The sequence below is a fragment of the Chiloscyllium plagiosum genome, chromosome 9 (genome assembly GCF_004010195.1).
Source record: "Chiloscyllium plagiosum isolate BGI_BamShark_2017 chromosome 9, ASM401019v2, whole genome shotgun sequence".
NCBI lineage: Eukaryota > Metazoa > Chordata > Chondrichthyes > Orectolobiformes > Hemiscylliidae > Chiloscyllium > Chiloscyllium plagiosum.
This window is the reverse complement of record NC_057718.1, coordinates 24,394,035-24,418,389: the sequence shown is the minus strand read 5'-3', so window position 1 is coordinate 24,418,389 and position 24,355 is coordinate 24,394,035. Positions and strand designations below refer to the sequence as shown.

Genomic DNA, 24,355 nt, shown 5'->3' with positions numbered 1-24,355 from the left:
CTTATGGTCTTAACACAGGAAGCCATTATAATCCTGACATGACAGCAATTTCAGGCTGTCTACTTTGAGTATACTTCTCAACACATTGTTGTGATGGTGGCAACTTTTCATTCTGGGCCTCTTCATTCCCATATGTTGATCATAAACTTTGTTAAATTGAACCTGCTAATGCATTTGGCCCCAAGGTTTCATTGACCTGCATCTCAAATAACTCCAGGACCTGTATGCTGTGCTGTACAGGACTTAACTATAGTTGGCAAGGTGATGTGATTTGCACTTTAACTTTTCATTAACATGTGAACTAAACACAGCTTCCTATTATTAATATGTTGGAGCTTCAGTGGGTTTTTTTTGAAAAAGTATGATTATTCTAATGGAATAAAAAACCACATTGATAATTTCCATTTTCCAAAGCACAAAAATGCATTTCTGTTGTAGCTTTCACAAGATCAGTGCAACCCAAAGCACTTTACAACCATGAAGTGTTGGCAATAGAGTCTTCCAGATAGCTTGTTTCTTAGTAATTCTGAATGAAGGTTAAATATTGGCCAGATCATCAAGCAGAATGCTCGTGTTCTTCTTTGTAATAACATTACATCTGCCAAAAAGAGCAGAAAGGCCTCACTTTAACAATCAGCCGAAAATAACACAGAGTGTAGCTCTCCTTCAGTGGCAATGGCCCACTGGTATATCGCGAGACTATTAATCCAAAAATCCCGGAACGCTCTGGGGACATGGGTTCAAATTGCGGCATGGAAGATGGTGGAATTTAAATTCAACAAAAATTTGGCATTAAGGGTCTAATGATGACCAGTGTTGATGGATGCAAAAAACTAAATTTCTGGTTCACTATTGCCCTTTAGGGAAGTCAACTGTTGTCCTCACCTGGCCTGGCTGACATGTGTCTCCAGACTCACAGCCATGTCGTTGACTCCTAACTGCCCTCTGGACAATAAATGTCAGCTTAGCAAGTGATGCCCACATCCTGTGAAATAATATGTGGTCATGTCTTCAGATTGTGACCTGACTCAACAACCCATGACTGAAAAGGGAACGGTACTACCAACTGAGCCATGTTCAACCCTGCACGAAAATGCAGCATTTTCTTTCAGCTTCTAAAATAGTTTCCCATGAGTTCTTTCAACACAGTCATGGCCAACATAAAGTTCTTCTTTCTGAGGCCAGAGTTAATAATTCAGAGAAAAGAAAAGTTGTCGCATGAGTCAAGTAGATGGTAAACCTAATCATCCCAGAAGGCTTGGAGTTCATCATTTTGCAAGACATCAACTCACCATCCCAGTTTTGACTTTTTCCTTGACAGAGTAAGACCTTTCTTTCTTTTGACTATGTACATGTGCTTCTGCTTCTTTGATCCTACAAAGAAAACAAACCAAAAGCAGTTATTCTGCAGATGTGCAGTCCATTGTGAAATGGCTATAATAAACAAGTAGGCAAACACAATGTGATCATGGCAACGCTGACCTAAAAATGCAGATCAGAAATCTGGATAATAAAATGCACACAGCAACTTTGAACAAAAGTGGCTGTCCATGGAAAAAATGATTGTTTCCAAAGCACTAACACTATCATCTCTATATGTGACAGCAGATGGGGCCAATAAAACTTAGCTCAAATAAGGACCAAGTAGTAGGAAAATGGGCAGTTCTGTATAAAATGAAGGCTTAAAAGTGATGGCAGAGAATATTGGGAACAATTTAAGAGCTACATAAAATTTTGAAACTCAAAAGTTTAATTAGCTTGTTCACCATGAAGTTGCTTACAAGTAATTAACAATAAGTAGAATATTATATTACTCAGAAAGAGAGTTGCATTTGCCTAATAGAGCTAAGGTAACTGCTTGGTTTTCAATACAATTTGCACTATAAACATCATTGTTGACTGATTTACTGTACATACCATTGTGGAAAGATATTGATTGGCACGTGGAGTGCTTTGAAGTATTCGGGTACACGTCACGTACAAAACTGACTTTCTCCATTTGTAATGTTAAATGTCAAACATTTGGCAACATTTGCAGAAACAAATCAATTCACTGTGTTCTTGGACTAAACTAAAAAAAAGCTTCAACTGTGATGGATTTTTAGCAGCATTGAACTCTTCCCTCAGAGTTGAAGTTAATGCAAAAGGAATGTTTCAGGGTGGCTTTAAAAAGTTTATCAAAAATGTACACATTTTACAAATTGTATCTTCAGGCTAAAACAGTAAAGATGTTTCTTTCATGTAAATGTTGGATCATTTGGTTGGAGATTTAAGCTATCTAACTTCAGACTTTAGGAACACACTTCAAATTAATTTTCTGCAAAGTTAGGCTGCTTTTTCACATTTTTTTGCCGCAGTAGATGGGTTGGGGAATGTATTGAAGATTAGAAACTCTAAGGAAAGATCTGGTGCTCATTTCAAATCGTTGTCACTTTTACTACTGCCCTTAGTCTGTAGCAATGATATTAGACAACCATTAGATTGTTCTTCCAGCTTCACCTTTTTCCCCACTACTAATGAAGGCAGTTGAGGAGCAGATGGTATCATAAGCACGAGCTAATGTTTGAGCATCAGTGTGTTGAGAAAGTAACCCATGCTTTGCAGGTCAAAGGAGTCTCTTGCTTAGAGTGTTAGAAGCTAACCAGGCAGCAAGGAGAAAACAGGACAAAAAAAATTCTCTTGCTGTGAGTTTTGCCAGTCAATCACCAAAGGATAAACGAGATATGGAGTTGACCTAAACTATAAAGACCAAGAATCCTGAAACTGACTGTTCAACCAACAACGAATGATAATCTACTCTTCACGAACCACCCAGTGACAATAAAATTACTCTTGTTAACTCAAGAAAACATGGGTAAATCATCTCCTTTTAAAACATACATGCCTTTGGGAGAAAGGCATCAAGGGAGGGATCTATTATTAAAGAAAACAATCTTGTTGAAAGGGGAAGGGTGAAAAGGAGAGGGAGCGCTTTCATCCTTCCAGACGCGTGGGCTTAATAATTAGGGTATCTATCTGGAACTACAATAAGGAGAGAAATTTTGCCCAGTGTCTGGTTGCAACACTTGCAACAATAAATGTGGACAATGTGAATTTTGGATAAAGTCAGTAATAGTGCTTCAAGCTTAAAATACAAATCAGATAGAGTGTCATAGAGATGTACAGCATGAAACAGATCCTTTGATCTAACTCATCCATGCTGACCAGTTATCCTAAATTAATCTAGTCCCATTTGCCAGCATTTGGCTCATATCCCTCCAAATCCTTCCTTTTATTACACCCACCTGGATGCCTTTTAAATGTACTAGCCTCCATCACTGCCTCTGATGGTTCATTCCATACATACACCACCCTCTGCATGAAAAAGTTGCCCTTTTAGGTTCCTTTTAAATCTTTTCTCTCTCACTTATACCTACACCCTCTATTCAGGACTCCCCTACACTGGGGGAAAAGGCCTTGACTATTCAGCCTATCCATGCCACTCATGATTTTATAAACTTCTATAAGGCCACCCCTCAGCCTCCAATGTTCAGAGAAAATAGCCCCAGCCTAATCAGCCTCTCCCTGCAGCTCAAATCCTCCAACCCAGCAACACCCTTGTAGATCTTTTCTGAACTCTTTCAAGTTTCATAACATCCTTCCTATAGCAATGAGACCAGAATGGAATGCAGTATTCCAAAAGTGGCCTAACCAATGTCCTGTACACACAACATGACCTCCCAACTCCTATACTCAATTCCCACTGCCCGAACGTCCTCGATTTCTGTCCAGCAACAACTTCCAGAAGCAGTGATTGGCATGTGCAGAGCTTCCCAGTGGTTGACCAGCGTAGAGGGAATGTTGATGGCAAGTCACTTTCTTGACATTTTGTCATCCTTCGGATGTAAGGAGATGTTCACTGCTGTTAGGAAGGGGGTTCCAGGATTTTGACTCAAGGAACAAATGGCAATGGAGAACATAGTTCCAAGTCAGAAAGGAGTGTTGTTTGCAGCAAACCACGTATCTCTGTGTTCCACGTATCTCTGGCCCTCGTTGTTTGAGATGGTTGAGGTCCTGGGTTTGGAAGCTGCTCTCAGAAGATCTTTGGTGATTGAATCTTATAGATGGTACACACTGTTGCCAGAGTGCTGTAATCATGGTGTGAATGAATGTGGAAGATGGTGAATAGGGTATCAATCGAGCAGGCTGATTTTTACTGGATGGTGACAAGCTTCTTGACAGCTGTTGGAACTGCACCATCAAGGGAGGCAGGGAGTCTGCCAAAACATACCTGTGCCTTGTAAATGCTGGACAGACTTTGGGGAGTCCTGAAATGAGTTACTTAGTGCAGAATTCAATTGTTCGATGTGCAACTAAACCAAGAACTGCACCCCCTCATGTGATAGCTTTACTGTCATTGCTCTCTTCAGTATACAGAGCATGCTTGGGCTTATGGGCTAGAAAAAAAAATCACTGGTCAAACTATAAGCTCTTGTATTGAACAAGTAAAAGTTGAAGGCATGTTAGCAACTAGATAGAGATTACATTTGTATGTTAGAGTTAGAGGAGGAAATGATAGGCTCTCTCTCCCTCAAGATCCTCAGCTGTTTCCCACACAAAGTGCATGTGACATCACAGTGAGTGGTGCTTACGGTCTCATTTTGCATTAACCCTTTCAGACCCAGATGCAAAGATGTTCCAGCGTGCTTCACAATTCTTCTCTCGCAGGCTTAATCTTGACTATATCATCAAACCTGTCGATGAGGGTGGTGCAGTTGTAGTCTGGTGGACCACTTGATCAATTTCTCCTTTAACTCATCCCAGTTTCTCCAAGCTAAAGGTGTGGCTGTGTTTATCTGCATGGGCTGAAAAATGTGTTGCTGGAAAAGCACAGCAGGTCAGGCAGCATCCAAGGAGCAGGAGAATCGATGTTTCAGGCAAAAGTCCTTCTTCAGGAATGAATATTCCTGATGAAGGGCTTATGCCTGAAACGTCGATTCTCCTGCTCCTTGAATGCTGCCTGACCTGCTGCGCTTTTCCAGCAACACATTTTTCAGCTCTGATCTCCAGCATCTGCAATCCTCACTTTCTTTCTTTTATCTGCATGGGCCCCAGCTAAGTCTGTCTCAATGTGGGGTAGGTGGGACATTTCCCAGCATCAATCCTTCTCTGATACATCAATGATGTCATTGACGCTTTAATCTGGAATTAGGGTTAAAAAAAAAAAATCATCAGTTTTGCTTTCAATTTCCAGCCTTCTCTCACATTCATTGGGACTAGCTACAGGCTCTTTCCTTACTTGCCTTCACGGTTCCCAATTCTGGGCACAGGCTGTCTGTTAATAGACACTACAAACCCATCAATTCCCACAGCTGCTCCTCCTCTCGATGACACTTCCTCACACTCTACTTCCTGCAAGGACTCCATCCCAATCTTCCCAATTTCTCCATTTCGATCACACCTATTCTGATGATGCCATCTTCTGCCAAAGTGTCTCTGATAATGTCCTCCTTTTTCTCCAACTGAGAATCATAGGGCCCTCAATCATGTTTGACCCATTTCTGGCACTTCCTTTTCCTTCCAGAACAAAAGGGTGCATTCCTCATTTTCTAACCCACTAGTTTTCATACTCAAAGGATTATCTTCCATTATTTCAGCCACCTCTAGCACAATGCCACGACCAAATGTATCTCACCTCCCCCTTAAATGTCAGCACTCCATATGAGCCGGTCCCTTCACAAAACTTATTCCACTCCTCCTTCACTCCTAACACATTTCACACCCCATGGCATATACTCATGCAACTGCATAAGGTTTAACACTTGCCCATTGTCTCCTCCCTCCTCTCTGTCCAAGGCCCACACCATACCTTCAAGGTGAAGCAACAGCTCACTTGAGTAATTCTTTCAACCTAATTCATTGTATGCACTGCTCACAATGCATTCAATTTGATGGTGACAAGACCAAATGCAGAGTGGGTGACTACTTTGCTGAACACCTCCAACTCTGTCCACTTGTTTGCCATTTCACTAAACCGTCTAGCTCCCATGCTAACATTCCCAGGCTGGCCCTGCTACAGCGATCCAACAAAGCTTGTCGCAAGCTGGAGAATCAACTCCTCAATTTCTGCTCAAGCACTTTACAGTTCTAAAGCTTAATACTGAGCTCCACAACTTCACAGCCCGACCTCTATCCTCCATTTTAATTAAACAACCATCCGTGTCTTGTTCACCATACTTTCATGAGAATGGGCGCAGTTGTTTCTTCACATTTATCATTTACACCCATTTGTTTTTTTAATAAAGGAATTATGGAGAAACTAAATCACTTTTCCTTTGCTCTGGACACCTTTATAATCTGTTGCAGTTACTCCTTGTATGTCAACAGCATAGAAAACACCACTTCCCAGCCCCTTTCAGTTCTAAAGCTCAGTCATACTGGAGCCAAGACATCAATTCTGTTTCTCTCTGTCTCTCCAGTTGCTGCCAGACCCGCTGAACTTCTCCAGCATGATGTCATTTCACAATTATTGTGACAGTAAATTTACAATAACATAATTGAACATTTGACATAACTTCCTGTTGATTTTCAAGTACAAAATGAGCCTTCAAGTGCCAACTGCTTTCAGGAAACTGTCTAAGTTCCTATAAACCCCATCAGCTTATTTCCTCAGTCGATACTTTAATAGCATGCATTATAAGCATTGTGTCTGAACAATTAGAGTTGTAGCATAATGAACAATCTCTGCTCATTAATGTTTAATCAGAATTATAACTTCGGGGTATGTGGTGAGTGACACTGAAAATTTGAGAAAATGCTCTCTTGCAAAACTTTGAGCATATTCTGAGACAATTACATTTCCAACTCGCACAAATCTGCTCCAAAATGACTCCATCTTTCATTGGTCCGGGGAATGGGGACAGAATAGCATCAGGAGCTTATTTCTTTATTATTAGATCCTTAGTACTTATCACTCAGATCCTCTTTTTCACCAGCGTGAGAAAGATTTGGACAAAGGCCAAGTATTCGCTCCATCTGGAACTCTTTTGCTTCACCTGTGTTTTTCCTTTTCTCTCTTTTTAGCAGTCCCGGAGCTGTGCAAGGGAAAGTGTGTCCTGGAGATCTATGAGAGGAAAAGTGAGTCTCAGAGCACTGCAAGTTGGTGCACCTAAGTGCTGGTGCTGGGAGGATTGCAGGCTTGGAGCAGAGCAGGACTGTTTTTGGACTGGAGTCTGGTGCAGGCAGTCACACCACATGCTCACAGATCTCCTGCAATGTAAATTCAATCTGAAATGCTTTACCGGACTATAATATTAATCCTTTAACTATGTTATAACTACCTTACTTCTAATTTATTTAAACACTAAGTAACGCTAGTAATTTTCCTTTTATTCCTCTTTTTATCCAAGATTTGTACCTAGGTACTTGTACCTAAGATGGCAACATTAGAGGCAGCCATTGTAAAATCTTTTGACTGTACTGGAATATATGACAATGAAGGATAATCTATTATATAAAGGACATAACTGCGGCAAACAAAATAGCATGATTGGTAATTTTGAGGGGGTGGAAGGAGAAATAGGATCACTAATTAACCTGCGATGTATTCTTCCTGTCCACAGGACTGATAAATTGTAGAAGAAAATACTAAAAAAAAGCATACAATCTGGTGTATATGAAACATGGAAAATTTACTCAGCACCATCGTGGTAATGAACATGGCTGCCAGGGATGGAGGGTGGCACCAAAGGCACAGTATCTGAATGTCATTATCCTGTCATTAAGACATGGAACCCCAGGTGGAATGAACAGGTACTGATTTCCAAGCTGTGCCTCAAAAGCTGCAGCTTAGGCCAGTGGAATGGCATCCTCTCCAAGAAGATGATGCCTAGCCATAACAAGGGTCGGGATGACATTCCAGTAGCTTTAGTAGTCATCCTGACAAAAAGTGCTTAAGCTTCTGGTTCCTTTAAATATGTGACAAAAGAATGTATTCGAGTAAAAGGCTGTACAACTGAAATATAGAATGGCAGACAAGGAGCTTACAAGGAACAGAGGAAAATTCAGATGAGCACTAATCAGAGTAGTACTGATGAAATAATGATTAGATACGGTCCAGAGAGGAAAACGTTGAGAAACCAAAGCAGGCAGTCTATCTTTCCTGCACTGAGCTGGTGTGCAAGAAATGCAAAATTAACCTTCCTAAATATGGAACAAGAATTCAACTCTTGAATGCGAGGTCACATTTCGCATGAAAACAAAACTAAGCATCTTGTTCACCTTGCATTGAATGCGCATTTCAAGAAGTAGATTTTAGGAAGCCTGCTCGAGGAAGAGAGAAAGTTCGAGGTACAGAAAGGTGTAGGGAGGAAGTTTCATTCTTTAGTGCATGGGCTGTGCCGTTGTTAGCAATGAAAATGGAGGATGGTTGAGAATTAAAGCAGCATTCAGAGGGATATAGAGCTGGAGGAGGCCTGCAGAGATAGACTGAGGAGAAACAATGGAAGATTTTAATAAGAGTAAGAAATTTAAAACTGAGGCTGTGACAGACTGGGAACAGCTAGCACAAGAGTGAAGGATGAACTCGATTTGTTAAGAAGAAACGTCGTGAATGCATTGTGCAAAAACAGACCAGTAGGAATCTGAATTGCAAGTGCTTGTAGAGTCTTTTTCTTCCCAAGGCAGACCTGCAAGGAAGAGAGTAGTGAGAAATACAAAAAAGAAATCAGAGATGGTTGTCAGAGATTGCACAATTGACATAACTGGACTAGAAAACATCATGTCAGATGGCAACATTGTAGGGAGCGGGGAGTGTGGAGCACAAAGACTGGCTGCAGTTCTATATGAAGTAGTAAAGGGAAGATAGGATGTTAAAAGAACTCCGAGATCATGAGGAATGCGATGAGAATACTCAAAGAGAAACTCAGCTGACAGTTATGTTTGAGGACAGAGGAAATGGTGGAGTCAAGACTGTCATCAAAAGAATGGCCAAAATCAAACTTCCTGAAGACAAAAAATCAAACCTATTTCTTCTGTTTGAGATACAAAGAAATTGCGACTGAACAAGTAATCAGGTTTTGACTGACCTGTTGAAGATGGAAGAATAGATTAATACATAACGATTCAAACAATTCTACAATTGACACTATGGTAGCCATCTGGCTTAAAAAGGTAAAAATATAGTTCAAGGAGGAAAGAAAAAGAAATGAGCAAAACGAGGAATAGATAACGTGAGAAAGGATTCATTGATATGAAAGGAGGAGAAAAGGTAGGGGGTAAAAAGGAAGGAGTGCCAAAGAGAGATCCAGGCAAAGAAAATGTGTTGGAAGAACCACCATTGCCCTCCCAAAAGGTGATGACATACAGTATATTTACAATCGGTTACTAATTCATGTCTTCTTGCCAAGTAGACACTGTACCAGATGACTAATTCAGAAATCACAAGTTCAAATTCCATTCTTATATTTTAAAAGGTATCAAATTTGTTAACAGGTCCCCTCGCAAGAGGTAAAACAACTGTACAGGGCATTAAATCATTTCAAGAATAAAACTCATTGGTCTCAATATTGACATTCACCCTTTAATACCTCACTGTTGCAAAACATCATTTAACTATTATAATTTTTATTGTCCTGAACATGAATTCGGGTATGCCATTACATTTTCTTAAATCATGTTATTCCTTATCAACAAGCCTCTTACCGCTATCTGGGGTTACTACTGACTAGAAACTGAAATGGACGAGCCATATAGGTTCTGTGGTTTCAACACCAGCTCAGAGACTAAGATCCTGCTGTGAGTAACTCACTTCTTGACTCTCCAGAACCTATTCACTACCTACGAGGCACAAGTCAAAAGTGTGATGGAATAATTCCCACTTGCCTTGAGTACAGTTCCGAAACAGTTAAATACTTTGAGTGTATTCAGGACAAAGCAGCCCATTGGAAATAAGGGTTACAGGGAAATAAGGGTTATAGGGTGGGGTGAATTTGTTGGGTTGAATGGCCTGTTTCCACTGTAGGGATTCTACGATTGGCACCACATCTACAAACATTCACTCCCTCCACCATCGACACTCAGTAGGAGCAGTGTGCACCATCTACAAGATACATTACAGAAATTTCCTAAGGCTCAGTAGACAGTGCCTTCCAAAGCCACAAGACTATCATCTAGAATAATAAGATCAGCATGTCACACCACCATCTGCAAGTTTGCCTGCAAGTCACTTTCAAACCTGACTTGGAAACGTGCCACCATTCCTCCAGTGTTGCTGGATCAAACTCCTGGAACTTCCTCCCTAATATCATTATGGTTGTACCTACAGCAAATGGAATGCAGTTGCTCAAGAACGCATCTCACTACTACCTCCTCAAGGGCAACTAGGGCAGTACAATAAATACTGGCTCAGTCAGCAAAGCCCACATCTGATGACTGATCAAAAAAGGCAAATGCAAGTTAAAATGCCATGTGAACTTGCCATGCTTTCATTTTAGCCAGATGTGACGAAAAAAAGAAATCTAATTTGTGAAATGCAACTGGTTTTTCATTTACACCCATGTCAGCTGATTGTAGTTAACTTTCTACTCTCTAGGAAAGCAACCTTTCAGTCCTCTTCTTCAATTTTAGTTTCTGATATATTCGTCCTGACTTTGCCCAGCTTTCTATGATGCATGCCATTAAACATCATTGCCTTTTGCACTTTCTCAACATGTTTTTCACTTTTAAGTTGAAAAACTTAATCATTCAACCCAAGTACAGTACAAGAGAAAACAAAAGTCTCTTCTGGCAACAGCCTGATTACTGCCTTGTTCCCTGTGGATATGGCGTGCACAAGTGAACTCCGTGGTAATGCCAGTGGAGAACATCTGTACACATTAAATGCCAATCTGCCACAAGCTGTTAAACAGAATGTTTTTCAGAGCCAGACAAGCTCTTTCATCTGAATTAAAAAAAAGGCCACGGGACACAATGTTAAATACTATAAAAGAATATCCCACCCAACAATCCCCAGCACTCCCTGACATTCTTCATCAAACTGCATCGGTAAAAGGATGGAATTATTGATTACACCTAGAAAGAGTTTGAATTAGGTTTTATTGTCAAGTGCACACAAGTTCAGAAGTACAGGAGTACAGTGAAAGTTTACAATGTCACCACAGGCAGACTTTAACCTCACACCTTTAATGAGCTGAGATGGCACCTTTTGTTGTAAAACTTTAAGTTACCTTGAAAATGAGACTTAAAAGTAGTTCTGGGATTTACATATTAAAGAAACAAAACCAGCAAACCCATTCTAAAAGATGAAAGACTATAGATTTGGTCAATATATCATTTCAGCTACATGACACTGTAATCCTTTGCTGTAAATTCTGCATCTTATGGTCCTGCCTCACAACGACCTGACGAAGAAGCAGCACTTTCAAAGCTAGTGCTTTCAATTAAACCTGTTGGACTATAGCCTGGTGTTGTGTGATTTTTAAACTTTGTACACCCCAGTCCAACACTGACATCTCCAAATCATCATCTTATTGCTCAGCTTTGGGTTAATTTGAAGAACTGAAAATGTGTTGCTGGAAAAGCGCAGCAGGTCAGGCAGCATCCAGGGTGCTGAATTCGATGGATTTGACTGAGACAAGGTGGGGGGATGGGAAATGAGGAAACTGGTGAAATCCTTGTTCATCCCTTGTGGTTGGAGGGTTCCTAGGTGGAAGATGAGGCGCTCTTCCTCCAATCGTCGTTTTGTTGTGGTCTGGCGATGGAGGAGTCCAAGGACCTGCATATCCTTGGTGGAGTGGGAGGGGGAGTTGAAGTGTTGAGCCACAGGGTGGTTGGGTTGGTTGGTCCGGGTGTCCCAGAGGTGTTCTCTGAAACGCTCCGCAAGTAGCCGGCCTGTCTCCCCAATATAGAGGAGGCCACATCGGGTGCAGAGGATGCAATAGAGGATGTGTGTGGAGGTGCAGGTGAATCTGTGGCGGATATGGAAGTTTCCTTTGGGGCCTTGGAGGGAGGTGAGGGGGATGGTGTGGGCACAAGTCTCCTTTGGGGCCTTAATTTGAAGAACTCTCTAGCAGTTGTTTAGATTCTGATCATGGTCTGAACTGGCTTCTTCCATAGTGTCACAGCATCCACGGACTAGCAGATATTCTGCCACATACTGTCAAGGTATACAGTTCTGGAGCAGTAGAAATGCCAAATGGCACGAGCAATCATATGTATTTCCCATTGCAAATTGAGCCTAGAATGTTGCCAGAAAACAACATTCTTTTATCAATCTTCATTTACCAAAAAAGGTCTGAACTATTCTCGATGCCAGGATAGATACGGACAAGTTGTGGAAACTTTTCTTCAACAGTTATCATGGGGAGTGAGATCACTTAAAAGTTCTACAGAGATTGTTTTGATCTATGCACACTTTCAGCTTTCCTGGTTTCTTCACTGCTACCAATTCTGCTAACCCAGACTGCAGGAGTCACATTCTTTACTCCCTTCTTTTTTAACTTCTCTTTCTTGTCTTTCAGGCTGGATTGGAGAGTAGCTGGAATTCTCAGATGGAGAGATGCTGAAGTGAAGTGATCTCTCCTCCCCCCCCCACCCCCCACCCCCCACCACACACACACACACACACACTCATCTAGTATGAGATGCTGCTTACTGGGGAGGAATCCAATAGCTGTGCAAAAAATCTTTTACTGTTTTGAAAAATAATGGCTCAAACGGTAATGGCATGATGTCCTGCAAAATGTTGCACATCTCTTCTAGTAAATGTAAGGTTACCAGTCCATGTTTTAGACTTGTTTTAACAGAGACAAGTGGACATTACTTGATGTCAACTATCAGGAACTGCAGATTCCCTCTTCCCATTACAATGGGCTCACAACTTAGTTTTCCTTCTTAAAATGAGCAGTGTTATATCCTATTGCCCCAACTTTATCTGTGCTGGCTTCATTAGATTAGATTAGATTAGATTAGATTACTCAGTGTGGAAACAGGCCCTTCGGCCCAACAAGTCCACACCGACGCGCTTGTTGGGTCATCATCATGATCTATTTACACAGGTCTGCAAAGCTCAGAATGTTGCCTGCAGCACCAGTGTCTACGTTGGCACTTCATGTTCACTTGATGCTCTCCTTCTGCAGTCATCATTCTAACAGTCACAAAAATATTTATCAACTCTCGACCCGATGTTAACATTATTTTGAAAAAAATTCATGTGTGTGTCGTGGGCATCACTGGCTGGCCAGCATTTACTGCCTATCCTTAGTTGGCCTTGAGAAGGTGGTAGCAAGTGGCCTTCTTGAACTGCAGTCCACCTGGATATAGGTAGATCGCAGCACATAAGTTACACTGATTAACTGCAGGACTGCAAGGTATATGTTCCCTTGAGTACAAACTAATTTGTTAGAATGATCATCTGACATCCATCTAGTGACAAACTTAACAGGATAAAAGCAAATTACTGCAGATGCTGGAATCTGAAACCAAAAGAGAAAATGCTTTGACCAGCTTTGACAAAGGGTCAGTTAGACTCGAAACGTCAGCTCGACTCGAAACGTCAGCTCTTTTATCCCCTTACAGATGCTGCCAGACCTGCTGAGATTTTCCAGCATTTTCTCTTTTGGTTACCAACTTAACAGGTTTTGTTTCTCCTTTCTCGCAAGCACTTTCATACAATAAGTGATTTAGCGCCATGCAGTTAAAAGTCTGCTTTCCCCACTCTAGGACTATATACTTTTCTTATATGGGATGTCCTCCACAATAGTTACATTTTCTCCTATGGCTTTGATCTTTTTCTGACTGCTCTGCTAATATTCCTTAATTTGTTTTGAGTTGAGCTGTTACACATGGACGGTTGATGGATCAAAATAGGTCTTCAAAGCTTTCAATATTTCTCCAGTCCAGCTTTTCTATTCCTTACTGCGGTTTAAAGGTGCAATAGATATTAGCATTCTTTCCACAGTACTGATAGCACATTTGCTACTCTTCTGTGTTCAAGTTTTCTGCTCAGTTCTAAAGCATTCTCAACTTTGGTACCAACTCTGAAAGAAGCAATACTGTCTCATACAGTCATTCACCTCCACGGACTGAGACTGGAAATTTCAAAGCCATCCGGACTCCTCCAGTAACAGTAAGTTGCAGATTGCAGTTCTAAAGTATTCCTTGCTACTTCTAACATCAACAAGCTCTCTTACACCTTCCAAGATCCACACAATTTTTAACTGTCCACTTCTGACACCACCTTCCACGTGTGGGCTTTAATGGCTTCTCTAAGTAAACTAACACCAATGAAAACTGGTGTCATGACAGTCTGCAAAAATGCATCTTCCTCAACTGTGATGCTGTGAAATCTTGACACATGCTAAGATACAATACCCCATCCAGTGGCAGCCCACAAACGATTTGCTCAGCTATGTGTGTCAAGAGACTTTGACTGCGGTGGTTTAGTCGCAGGGGAAAGAATCTTACAATTTGGCAGAATTCAGATACTTATTCAAATCTCATACAATGTGACAGCCAGTTTTCCTATGAATGTAGATGACTCTCATCTTGCAAAGTATCACCATATATGGAAATGTGTCAAGGAATACAGGCTTTGGAAAGAAAGAATGCAGGCTCTTACTGTTAAGGTACACAGTGGAGATAAAGCTGGATAGCGTCTTATATACCTGAACTCTGAAAGACACCAGAACATTGAAATCACACAACTCCCATGAAAACAAGAGAAAAAAAAAAGATTTAGAAAGATCACAACACTTGACTTGTAAAACAGATATCAATAATGAGAAGTCAGTCATTCCTCCCTGGTCCTGTATTCTACGAAATTAACAGGATTCCAATTATTTTTCCCTGTTGCAGAGATATATATATATATATATATATATATATATATCAATCATTCTCCCTAAGTTGCAACATTCCATATTTGCCAGTATTAAATCTAATTTGTCTGGCCAGCTGAAGAAACAATTAAAATCTTTTGCTGCATTTTGGATTTCTATTGGTCTCCCTAATGTAGTATCATAAAATTTCACATTTGACGGTGTAGATTATTTATTCAACTAAATAGTTTCCCATGAGAAGAGAGGCATCAGTCTGGAGTCTGGATAAAGGCTGTGATGTTTAGCTACTAATCTGGCTTGTCTAGTAAGATCACTGTTCAAGTACTCCCTTTTGGCAAGTAGCTACGTTATTGAGGTCAGAGATTAATTGCTGTTTGGTGAGAAAGTTCACAGGTCAGAAAACAAACGAGCTGGTCTTTGCTTCTCTTTTTTTAAGATTGCTTTTTCTACTCTGGCATGCAAGGTCCTTTGTTTGAGAAATGAGAAACAAAATGGTTCTAAGCAATTAGACAGAGTAGATGAAATCCAACAGCAATCCAAATCCTGACTCTATATAACATGAACACCAACTCCTACCCTCAACCAACACTGTAAACAGACTACAATCTAAGTATCATAGGGAACACTATTTATTGTATTAGAAACAGTGCAAAGGCAGCTCAGCATACCATGGTCCACGTGGTATGAAGGCTTGCCTTACGGGGAAATGGTTGAATGGGCTGGGTATGTATCAATTGGAGTTTAGAAGATTTAGAAGTTATTATATTGAAGAATGTAAGATCTGGAGAGCATTTTACAGTATGGATGCTGGGAAATTGCTTCCTCTTATGACAGAGATGATATATTGGGAGTCACAGTTTAAACATAAGCAATCTCCAGCTTAAGAAAGGTGGAGCATTATGTTTTGCTTTTTATAAGCAACATAAGAGCAGGCATGGGTCATTCAGCCCCTTGATATTAGCCTCACCAGTCTGGACCTTAAGGGGAAATGGTCACATAGTGGTTATATCACTCCAGAATCCTAGACAAATAATCTGAGGAAATTGGCTCGAATCATGTCGTCAAGGGAGAAAATGAAATTTTAATTCAATTTTTAAAAATTGTAGTTATTGGTTACCAAATAAAGTTCACATGTGCCCCTCAGTGATGGAAATCCGGCATCCTTACCTGGTCTGGTCCAGGTGCAATTCCGGACCCACAGCAATATGGTTGGCTCTTAACTACCTTCTGAAATGGCTCAATAAGCCACTCAGCTCCAGGGCAATTAGGGATGGTCAATAAACACTCTCCCAGCAGTAAATTCATATCCCAAGGATGATTTTCAAAAATAAAGATGGCTGATCACCCCCCTCAAGACCATTGCTCTTGCCATACACCATTATGGCATTACTACCTGAAGCCTGTGGAGTACATTCACAACAAACATCTGTGTCTGAGCTTCCTGAGGCCACTCAGACAAAGAATACTATAGATTCACTATCCTGAGTGAACAAATGTTTCTTAGTTATCAGTCTATGGAATTACCTTCCTAAAGAAGAAGGGAGGCAGGCAATTTTTAAGCTCAAGTTTAACTGATTCAATTGTCAACCAAAATCTAAGGATACAAGGGGACAAATAGGAAAGTATAGTTGAGGCAAGGATTAGATTAACCGTGATCTTGTCAAATAATGGAACGGGCTCGAGGGATTGAATGGTCTATCTCTGCTAATAATCTGTTTGCTGGTATGTGCGCATGTTGGTATGCATGCATATCCATGCCATCTACTTTTTCTTTTGTAACATCATTCAATCTCATCCATCTCAGTTCACCTGTTACTTAATCCTGTGAAATATTGTACTATGATTCTCTTTACTAATTCACTCACAAATGTTCTATGTTTGCTACACTGCATTTACATTCATTCATGCCTAAAACAGCATTTTTGTAAGTTCATTTTACTCTTACAAGATAAATTAATTAAAACTTCCCTTCCTCGGCTGCCAACCCATTATTATTTCTTTACACCTTTCTATTCTTGTCGGCCCCATGCTGCAAGCAGTGTTTAGACCTGTTTGTGTGTCAAAGGTTATCCCTCACTAATATACTGTAACCTACTCAGAGCAATGCCACCCTATCTTTGTGTCTTCATAGTTTCAAGAAAGTTATGGAAAGATTATAAAATCAATTAGCTCGTTGTAACTGTCTCTTGGGACCTGAATAGGCTGCAGGACGTCAAGCACCGTTTCCTCCACCAGTATGTCCCTACAGTCTGCTGCTTTTTTATCTCTGAGATTTCATCATATATTACCTATTTCTATAACATTGTACTACCCATTCCTAGCTTTTATTTAGGACTATAATATTGTACTATCGTACAGATGTTTAGGGCCACTTCCTCCCCCTTTAAGAAACTTCCTATCAAAACAGCACTTCCATGAAATTGCATGAATGAATACGTAGGAACTGTCAAAAACCAGCTGTAGTAGATGAAATCTCATGGCCCAACTGCAGGAGATCAGTTTAATATACTTTTATTTCATACACATGTAATTTCTCACTTATTTAGATCATATAAACAGTGTTTTTATTAATATTACTAACTTAAAAGACAAAAGGATTGACCCCTCTTAATCATATAAGCTCAGACTAGACAGACATTAGGAGTAACAGCCAGCATTTAGCAAGTGCTTAAACTATCACCTGCTTCCTCAGGACAGATGTCACACAAACTTGTGTACAATAGGGACAACTATGTGACACGACAGTGTTAAAATTTCAATCTATGTAAAAACTGTGCATAAGAGAGGCTACTGCAAAACTGTGCTTTGGATTCCATCGCCGACTCCTGTGGATGCTCAATAAAGAGACTATTTTCCCCCACTCACTGATTCCGGTTGCTATTGAACATGATCCCATAGACCTCATCAATATCTTTGTTACCTCTATTTCAACACTTTGTTGGTCAGACTCCAGCCTCTACCACCTACAAACTTACGTTCAGCTGTCGCCGGTTTTCAGGATGGTCTAACTGAGGTTTCAAAAATTAAGAAAACATAATCAATCATAAATCCTGTTATAACATGTGACAAAACCTTAGCATAAATGCTAACAATTTAGAGATGTTATTGAGCATTATTCTGATAGCTGAAGCACATCAATAGAATCCCTACTGTGCAGACAGAGGCCATTCGGTCCATCAAGTCCACACCAACCCTCCGAAGAGCACCCCACTTAGATCCATCCACTATCCTAGCCCTGAAACCCAGCATTTCCCATGGCTAATCCACCTAGCCTGCACATCCCTGGACACTGTGGGCAATTTAGCATGGCCAATTCACCCAACCTGCACATCTTTGGACTGTGGGAGGAAGCCAGAACACCAGGAGGAAATCCACATGCACATGGAGAGAATGTGCAAACTCCATACAGGCAGTTGAAGGTGGAAACAAACCCGAGTTCCTGGCGCTGTGAGGCATCAGTGCTAATCACAGAGCCACCGTGCTACCAATAGGGTTATGAAATTTCAAAAATAAATGATATTTTGAGTTTGTGTGTTTTATACAAAGAACTTACCTTTTCCTATGTGGGTACAGTACACTCCTTAAATCAGGAATGTTTAGGCACAGGTTGTCAAACTAATACAGAAACCTAACTACCTGAAAGTAGGCAGCAACAGTTGTGCTTTGACAGAAATCAACATTACCTAGCACATGGCAACATCATCGATGAGCTTTCACCGCCGTTCCAGGTGAGCGCATCTATTCAAAGGCAACAACTTGATGTGTTATGTGCAACATAGGGAAATAATTAAATATTCCAATAATGGACAGTTTATTCATTTTAAACCCAAGATCAAATTTTTATGCAACATGCATACAGAAATGAGGAGGTAGAAAGAAGTCTAAAAGAGTTGAAAAAAAAATTGATTTTGCTTGACCATAAAAAGAGTGGACAGTCAAATATGATAATTGTTACATCAGATTTTAGTTATCATGTTGCTGTTTGTAGTCGAACAGTTGATCTGCAGATTCTTGGTATTGCAGATTTATTGAAATCACTTTGTTCAGGTTTGTGTCAAAAGTGGCTAGCTGGCAGCCCTCAGAGGTTTTCCCATTCTTTATGAGCAGGGATGTTTTAATGCGTGTTTTCAAAGTTGTAATCTTCATAGAACACTATTCTGTACACTTGGACAACAGGGCATTCAGAATAGAAGTTGGAAAGTTATGCCACTGTTGCACATGACATTGGTGAGGCTACACTTGGAGATGTGTTCAGTTTTGGTCATGTTGCTATAGGAAGAATGTTATTAAACTGGAAAGAGTGCAGAAGAAATTTACAAGGATGTTGCCAGAACTCAACAGTCTGAGCTATAGGGAGAGGTTGGACAAGCTAGGACACCTTTCTTTACAGCATAGGAGAATAAGAAGGCATCTTACAGAAATGTTTAAGAACAGGAGTGGTATGGATAGGATGAATGCACTCAGTCTTTTTCCCAGGTTTGGGGAATTGAGGAGTAGAGGGCATTGGTTTAAAGGTTCGAGGGGAAAAAATAAAGGGAACCTGACGGGCAACTTTTTTTTTGTTTACACAGACACATATGGAATGAATTGCTGGCAGAAGTTATTGAGGCAGGTACATTAAAAAGATTTAAAAGGCATTTGGACAAATAGATGGATAGGAAAAGTTTAGAAGGATATGAGCCAAGTGCAGGGAAATGGTGTTAGCCGAGGTGGACATTTTGGTCAACATGGACCAGTTTGGGCCAAAGGGCTTGTCTCTCTGCTATCGGACTCTATGACTTTATAACAGGATACTAAGAGAGTATCAGGATTGATGCTCGATTTAATCTTGGTAATATTTGGAAGGGGTAAATGCAAACATGTCTCCCAAAGTGTCTACTCTTTACCATCATGTCTGCAGTCTGTGAGATTTCTCTCTTTGAAGCTTGTTTGAGACTATCCAAGATTCCCCTCGAGACAGCAAGTGGATTTATATCCAGTATCATTTGGTTATATCAGTCCTTTAATTTACAAAAAAATAATTTTAGGTGATCTGGGCTTATGATTCATAGTCAATACACCTTACCTTACTAGTTCAGTAAAGCAGTACTAGATCAAGTAAGCCTGACAAAAGATGATAATTTATGAAAAGCAGCAGTCCAACTCAAAAATAAAGTTATTCTGGGACTGCTTCTTATGATGCTATCCATCATGTGATTAATATATACACTAAGACAAATAACAATGAATAACCCTATCTCACTCTTTTCTTTTAAACACTGGATCGAGAACATAGATAAAATCCAAGATTAAAACATGTACCTTCATACCTTCCGGCTTCTTTATCAGGATTGTGTGAGGTATTTGGTAGAAAGCCATATAAAATTGATGAAAGCAATGCTAGCAGAGATTTTTCTGAACCTAACAATACTCTCCGATCCTGCATATGGCTACAATTGAGCCAATGTGATCCTCAAGATAAAGTTATCTGTTCTTTTCAGATCATTTTTCAGTCATCCAATAAGTCTGATATATCAAGGCTCAGTAACAGAATTAACTACTTGAAGAGTCATAAATATCTGCAAATTTTGTTTTTTCACTCCTTCATGGTCACACATGAATATCCCTTCTTATGGATAAGCCTGTTTAATTCAAATATTATGTGTACCTCAAAGAATTTTATTCTTTATCTTTAGAGATGTTTTTACTATTTTAGTAGAGATTTTACTATTAGCCAATGAGACAATGGGCCTTTCACTAAGCACTTGGAAAACTAAAATGTTTACCCATCCAGCTCCCACTGGATTTCAAACCTGAGACTGTCATGGGGAGCTGTGACCTCTCAATCCTTTGTGCTATGCTTTGGAGTTGGGCAATCTGCTACAGGTACCTCAAAGCACTGGATAAGTAACGCCAGCAGTGTTTTAGCAAGATCTTCCAAATCCTGTGGAGGGAAGGTCCAAAGCAGCTTTCTCTCCTAAACCAAGCTACCCAGCATAAAGCCAATAATCAATTGATACCAATTCTACCAAATCAGACGCATTGTTCATACGACTGCCAACAGATACTTGAAGCAATATTTGGTGCAGGAGATTGGAACTGCTTTGGTGCAAAAGATTGCCAGGATGAAAATGTAAACACTTAAGGGTTGTCCTTGAAACCTCCTTGAAATGATCAAACATATTTGGTGACTCATGAGACCTTGACTTATGACCAGCTGAAGTGGTGAAGACACTGAACATATCAAGAGACTCCAATGAGACAGAGTGCAGATGCTTCATTAAGACATCACAGCAAGTACACAAATATTCAAATAGTCCATGGGTCAGAGTCTACAGATCACACATTGAACTTGCCAGCCATTTCAGAATGGAGTGAAAACAAGTCATCCTCTAAGACGACACCTAGCAACTAGGTAAACCAGAGTCTCTCAGCCAACTGTATCACTATCAGCTTTATCAACATCGCCATAGCCCAATGAGGAAGCAAAAAACAAAATCAACTCACTTTTCCTGAATCCCTGCTTGGCCTTTTCTTATTTCTTTTCTGCAAGTAACTATTTCAATTAAAAGTGTAGCTCATCAGAAAATTAAGGAGCCAATTACCAAGGTTTTGAACAAATGAAAGAGGAATTTTGTTATCCACCAACTCAAAGAAAAAGCAAATCAAATACAACAACAATTACACATACACACATAGGTAGTAAGTTTAAAAGGGGAAGTGCTTTTTATTAATTCATGGGACATGGGTGTCACTGGCCGGATCAACATTTATTACTCATTCCCAATCACTCGGGAGTAGACAGTGGTGAGCTACCTTCTTGAGACACTACCATCCTTGAGATGTAGAGACATGGAGAGGAAGTTCCAGGATTTTGACTAGTGACTATGAAGGAATGGCATGAATATTTCCACGTCAGGATAATGTAGAAGTTGCATGGGATCTGTACACCGTACACTCAGGGAAAATAAAGTTAAACAGTCCGAATAGTCCTTAGGGTGTTAGATTCTTAGCTCAAGAGGACAGCTGTTTCATGGTTAACTTTCATCCCCAGCAGTAGTGGAATGTGCAGATACCATGAGTTACTTTGAGTTACCATTGAATGACTGTTTCCTCAGTTTGCATGTTAAACTGGGGTTATGTTCAGAAACGATGAGACAAACAGACTCTGTTTCTGCTTGTGTTGCCACAAATTGCTTTTCCCTTCTTTCTGCTCTGCTGTGCAAAAGCAGTTGGTGAAATATAATTCCACATATATTCCAGTGTCTAGTTCCAATATCTTTTCAAGCTGGTCAGTTGGCAGGCCAACTGGTGCTATAACTGGCAGGCATTTCTTTTTATCTCCCAACATGTGAAATTAGCATGCAATTGCGAAGAGCAGTGAACGTCTTGACACTTACTCAGTTAGCTAGTTTTGATGTCTTTTGATTAAAAAAATGCTAATCTCAGTGCGGGCAATTTCATTTATTTCACATTGGTTTTAAAATATTGCCTCAATATGCAGTTAGTTGACCACTGCAGCATTTTAGGAACATGTTTATTTCTTTTAAAAACGAATTTGGACTATGAAAGGTCTTGGGTACAATAATAAGATGATGCAAGTTCAAATTCAATTGCCCATATTTATCATGATGGTAACAACATCCATGGCTGTCTCTACGACAACCTAGTTAGTCAGATCTTTGTCTTCTATGAAGAGTAAGTTTGAGGACTAAATTTACATGCAAAGGCTGAAGGATAATTGATAATTGAAGTTAATTCAATGGGAAGGTGATTTTTAACCTAAATATTCTATATTCTAACCAGTTTAATTGATGTTAAGTTCCTGACTGAACTTCACTCCAAATGATGTCTTAGAAAATTCAGATCTGCATAATTCATAATACACATTTATTCTAATCGATTCGTTGTGACTGGAGCCTTGCACTTAAATCCATTGAATTGATTCTAATTTTTTGATTGTTTTTAATAAATTAACTATTTATATATCTCAATAGCTTACCTCTTGCCAGAACATGAGTATACCAAGGTCCATCAGCATAACATTCTAACAAACTGGTATGAAAGCGTTGTTATGTTAAAAGTTATCTCCTCTACAGCATCAGGATCAACAAAATGTGCTCACAACAATGAAAAAAATATAATATGCACATCAAATCAGATTCTAACTCTTTTGTAGAAATGATGGAGTGTGGAAGTACTGAGACAAGCCACTCAGATGGCACCGTAATTTCCTTTAGGCTGCAAAGAAGTAGGTTGTCAGTAAAAGGAGGGAGGGGGGCAACTTTTAGTGCAGGTAAATTTTTGAAAGGTCATGTTAAGGAGCATAACTTTTCATATACAGTTTACCTTTATTCTTGCTAAATGATAACATTTTTGGTAACGGCAATGCCCTATAATGAATACTTCTACTGTCCAGATAGTGATAACTCACTGATCCAGATTGGATATAATGTTGCTGACTCCACCCACACTGAAGACAGACAAAACTACTGGTGCCTATTGCACTTGAGAGTCATGGGTCTTTAATAATTTTGAATGAATGCTTGTGTTCCAGTGGTGACTGTATGTTTAATTCAAGATCTGTATCTTCTCAACTTTACAACAAAAAGTAATCATTTAGGTATAAAGAAGCCATTGTCAGAAAAACATATGTTTTGAAATCATCCATTTAAAAAAGTTATGAAATTAGTCTCACCCATTATTAGTTGGTCAATGTTCGGGTGTTAGATAGTTTTGGCAAGTATGTATTATTGGTGAAAAGTTTGAATAGGAGGAGACAGCGAAAATTGTTCCAGGGTGATTTAACTGCTTGTTGTTTACCAGTTTATAGTGGCTGTGCTGACTCGTTAAAGAACTGTTCATTTGGGTTTCTCTTTTTCCATTGTCATATGGAAGGATTAAAAGTTCTTACCTAGCTTCCTTCTCCTGACATTTGAAGCAGACTTATGTATGGAATTGAGCTACATTTTCTACATCCTCCCATTCTGTCGTAAAGTATGTTGGAGCAATATAACACCTTAATCTACTAAATGAAGAACAAACAGAATCCATAATCCTCTTTCAATGGTCAAATACATTTTAAAAAGCAAGATAAAATTCTGTCTTACTGACTCTATGAAGTTTTAACTCCTATTCCTTGCAATTTTTAAGATTACAATCTATGAGATAAAGACACTATAATTAAGTTCACACAAGCCAAGATCCATGGCTGCAGCTACTAAATTATCTGATATGACTGTTAACATGTTTTTGATATCTGAAAATTTATTCCAACTTTTTTTTATAGATATTTTTATTAGAAATTTAACATTTTTACAAGTTTACAAAAATAAACAAAACTCTCAGATATAAACATTGATATACAATTAGCTCAAATATACAATAGCCAAAATTTAACAAAAAAAACACAACAACAAAAAAAAAAGAAGAAAAAAAACAAACAAAACTCAACTATCTACTAATCTAACCTACAACTAACCAGAGTGTATATTTAAGTCTCTTACATGCTCGGAATGTGTTAACATCAGATGTAATAAAACCCATATTCGTGCGGGATT

The 24,355-nt window shown here is 39.5% G+C and overlaps 1 protein-coding gene across 1 annotated transcript in view; it reads right to left on the bottom strand.

Annotated features, from left to right (window-relative positions):
* The window catches only part of fmn2b (formin 2b), a 463,563-nt gene that overhangs the window by 4,786 nt on the left and 434,422 nt on the right, over positions 1-24,355 (bottom strand). Inside the window, exon 20 of the mRNA XM_043696758.1 lies at positions 1,293-1,374. Coding sequence (XP_043552693.1) covers positions 1,293-1,374 — 82 coding nt within the window. The remainder of the gene's footprint in view (positions 1-1,292; positions 1,375-24,355) is intronic.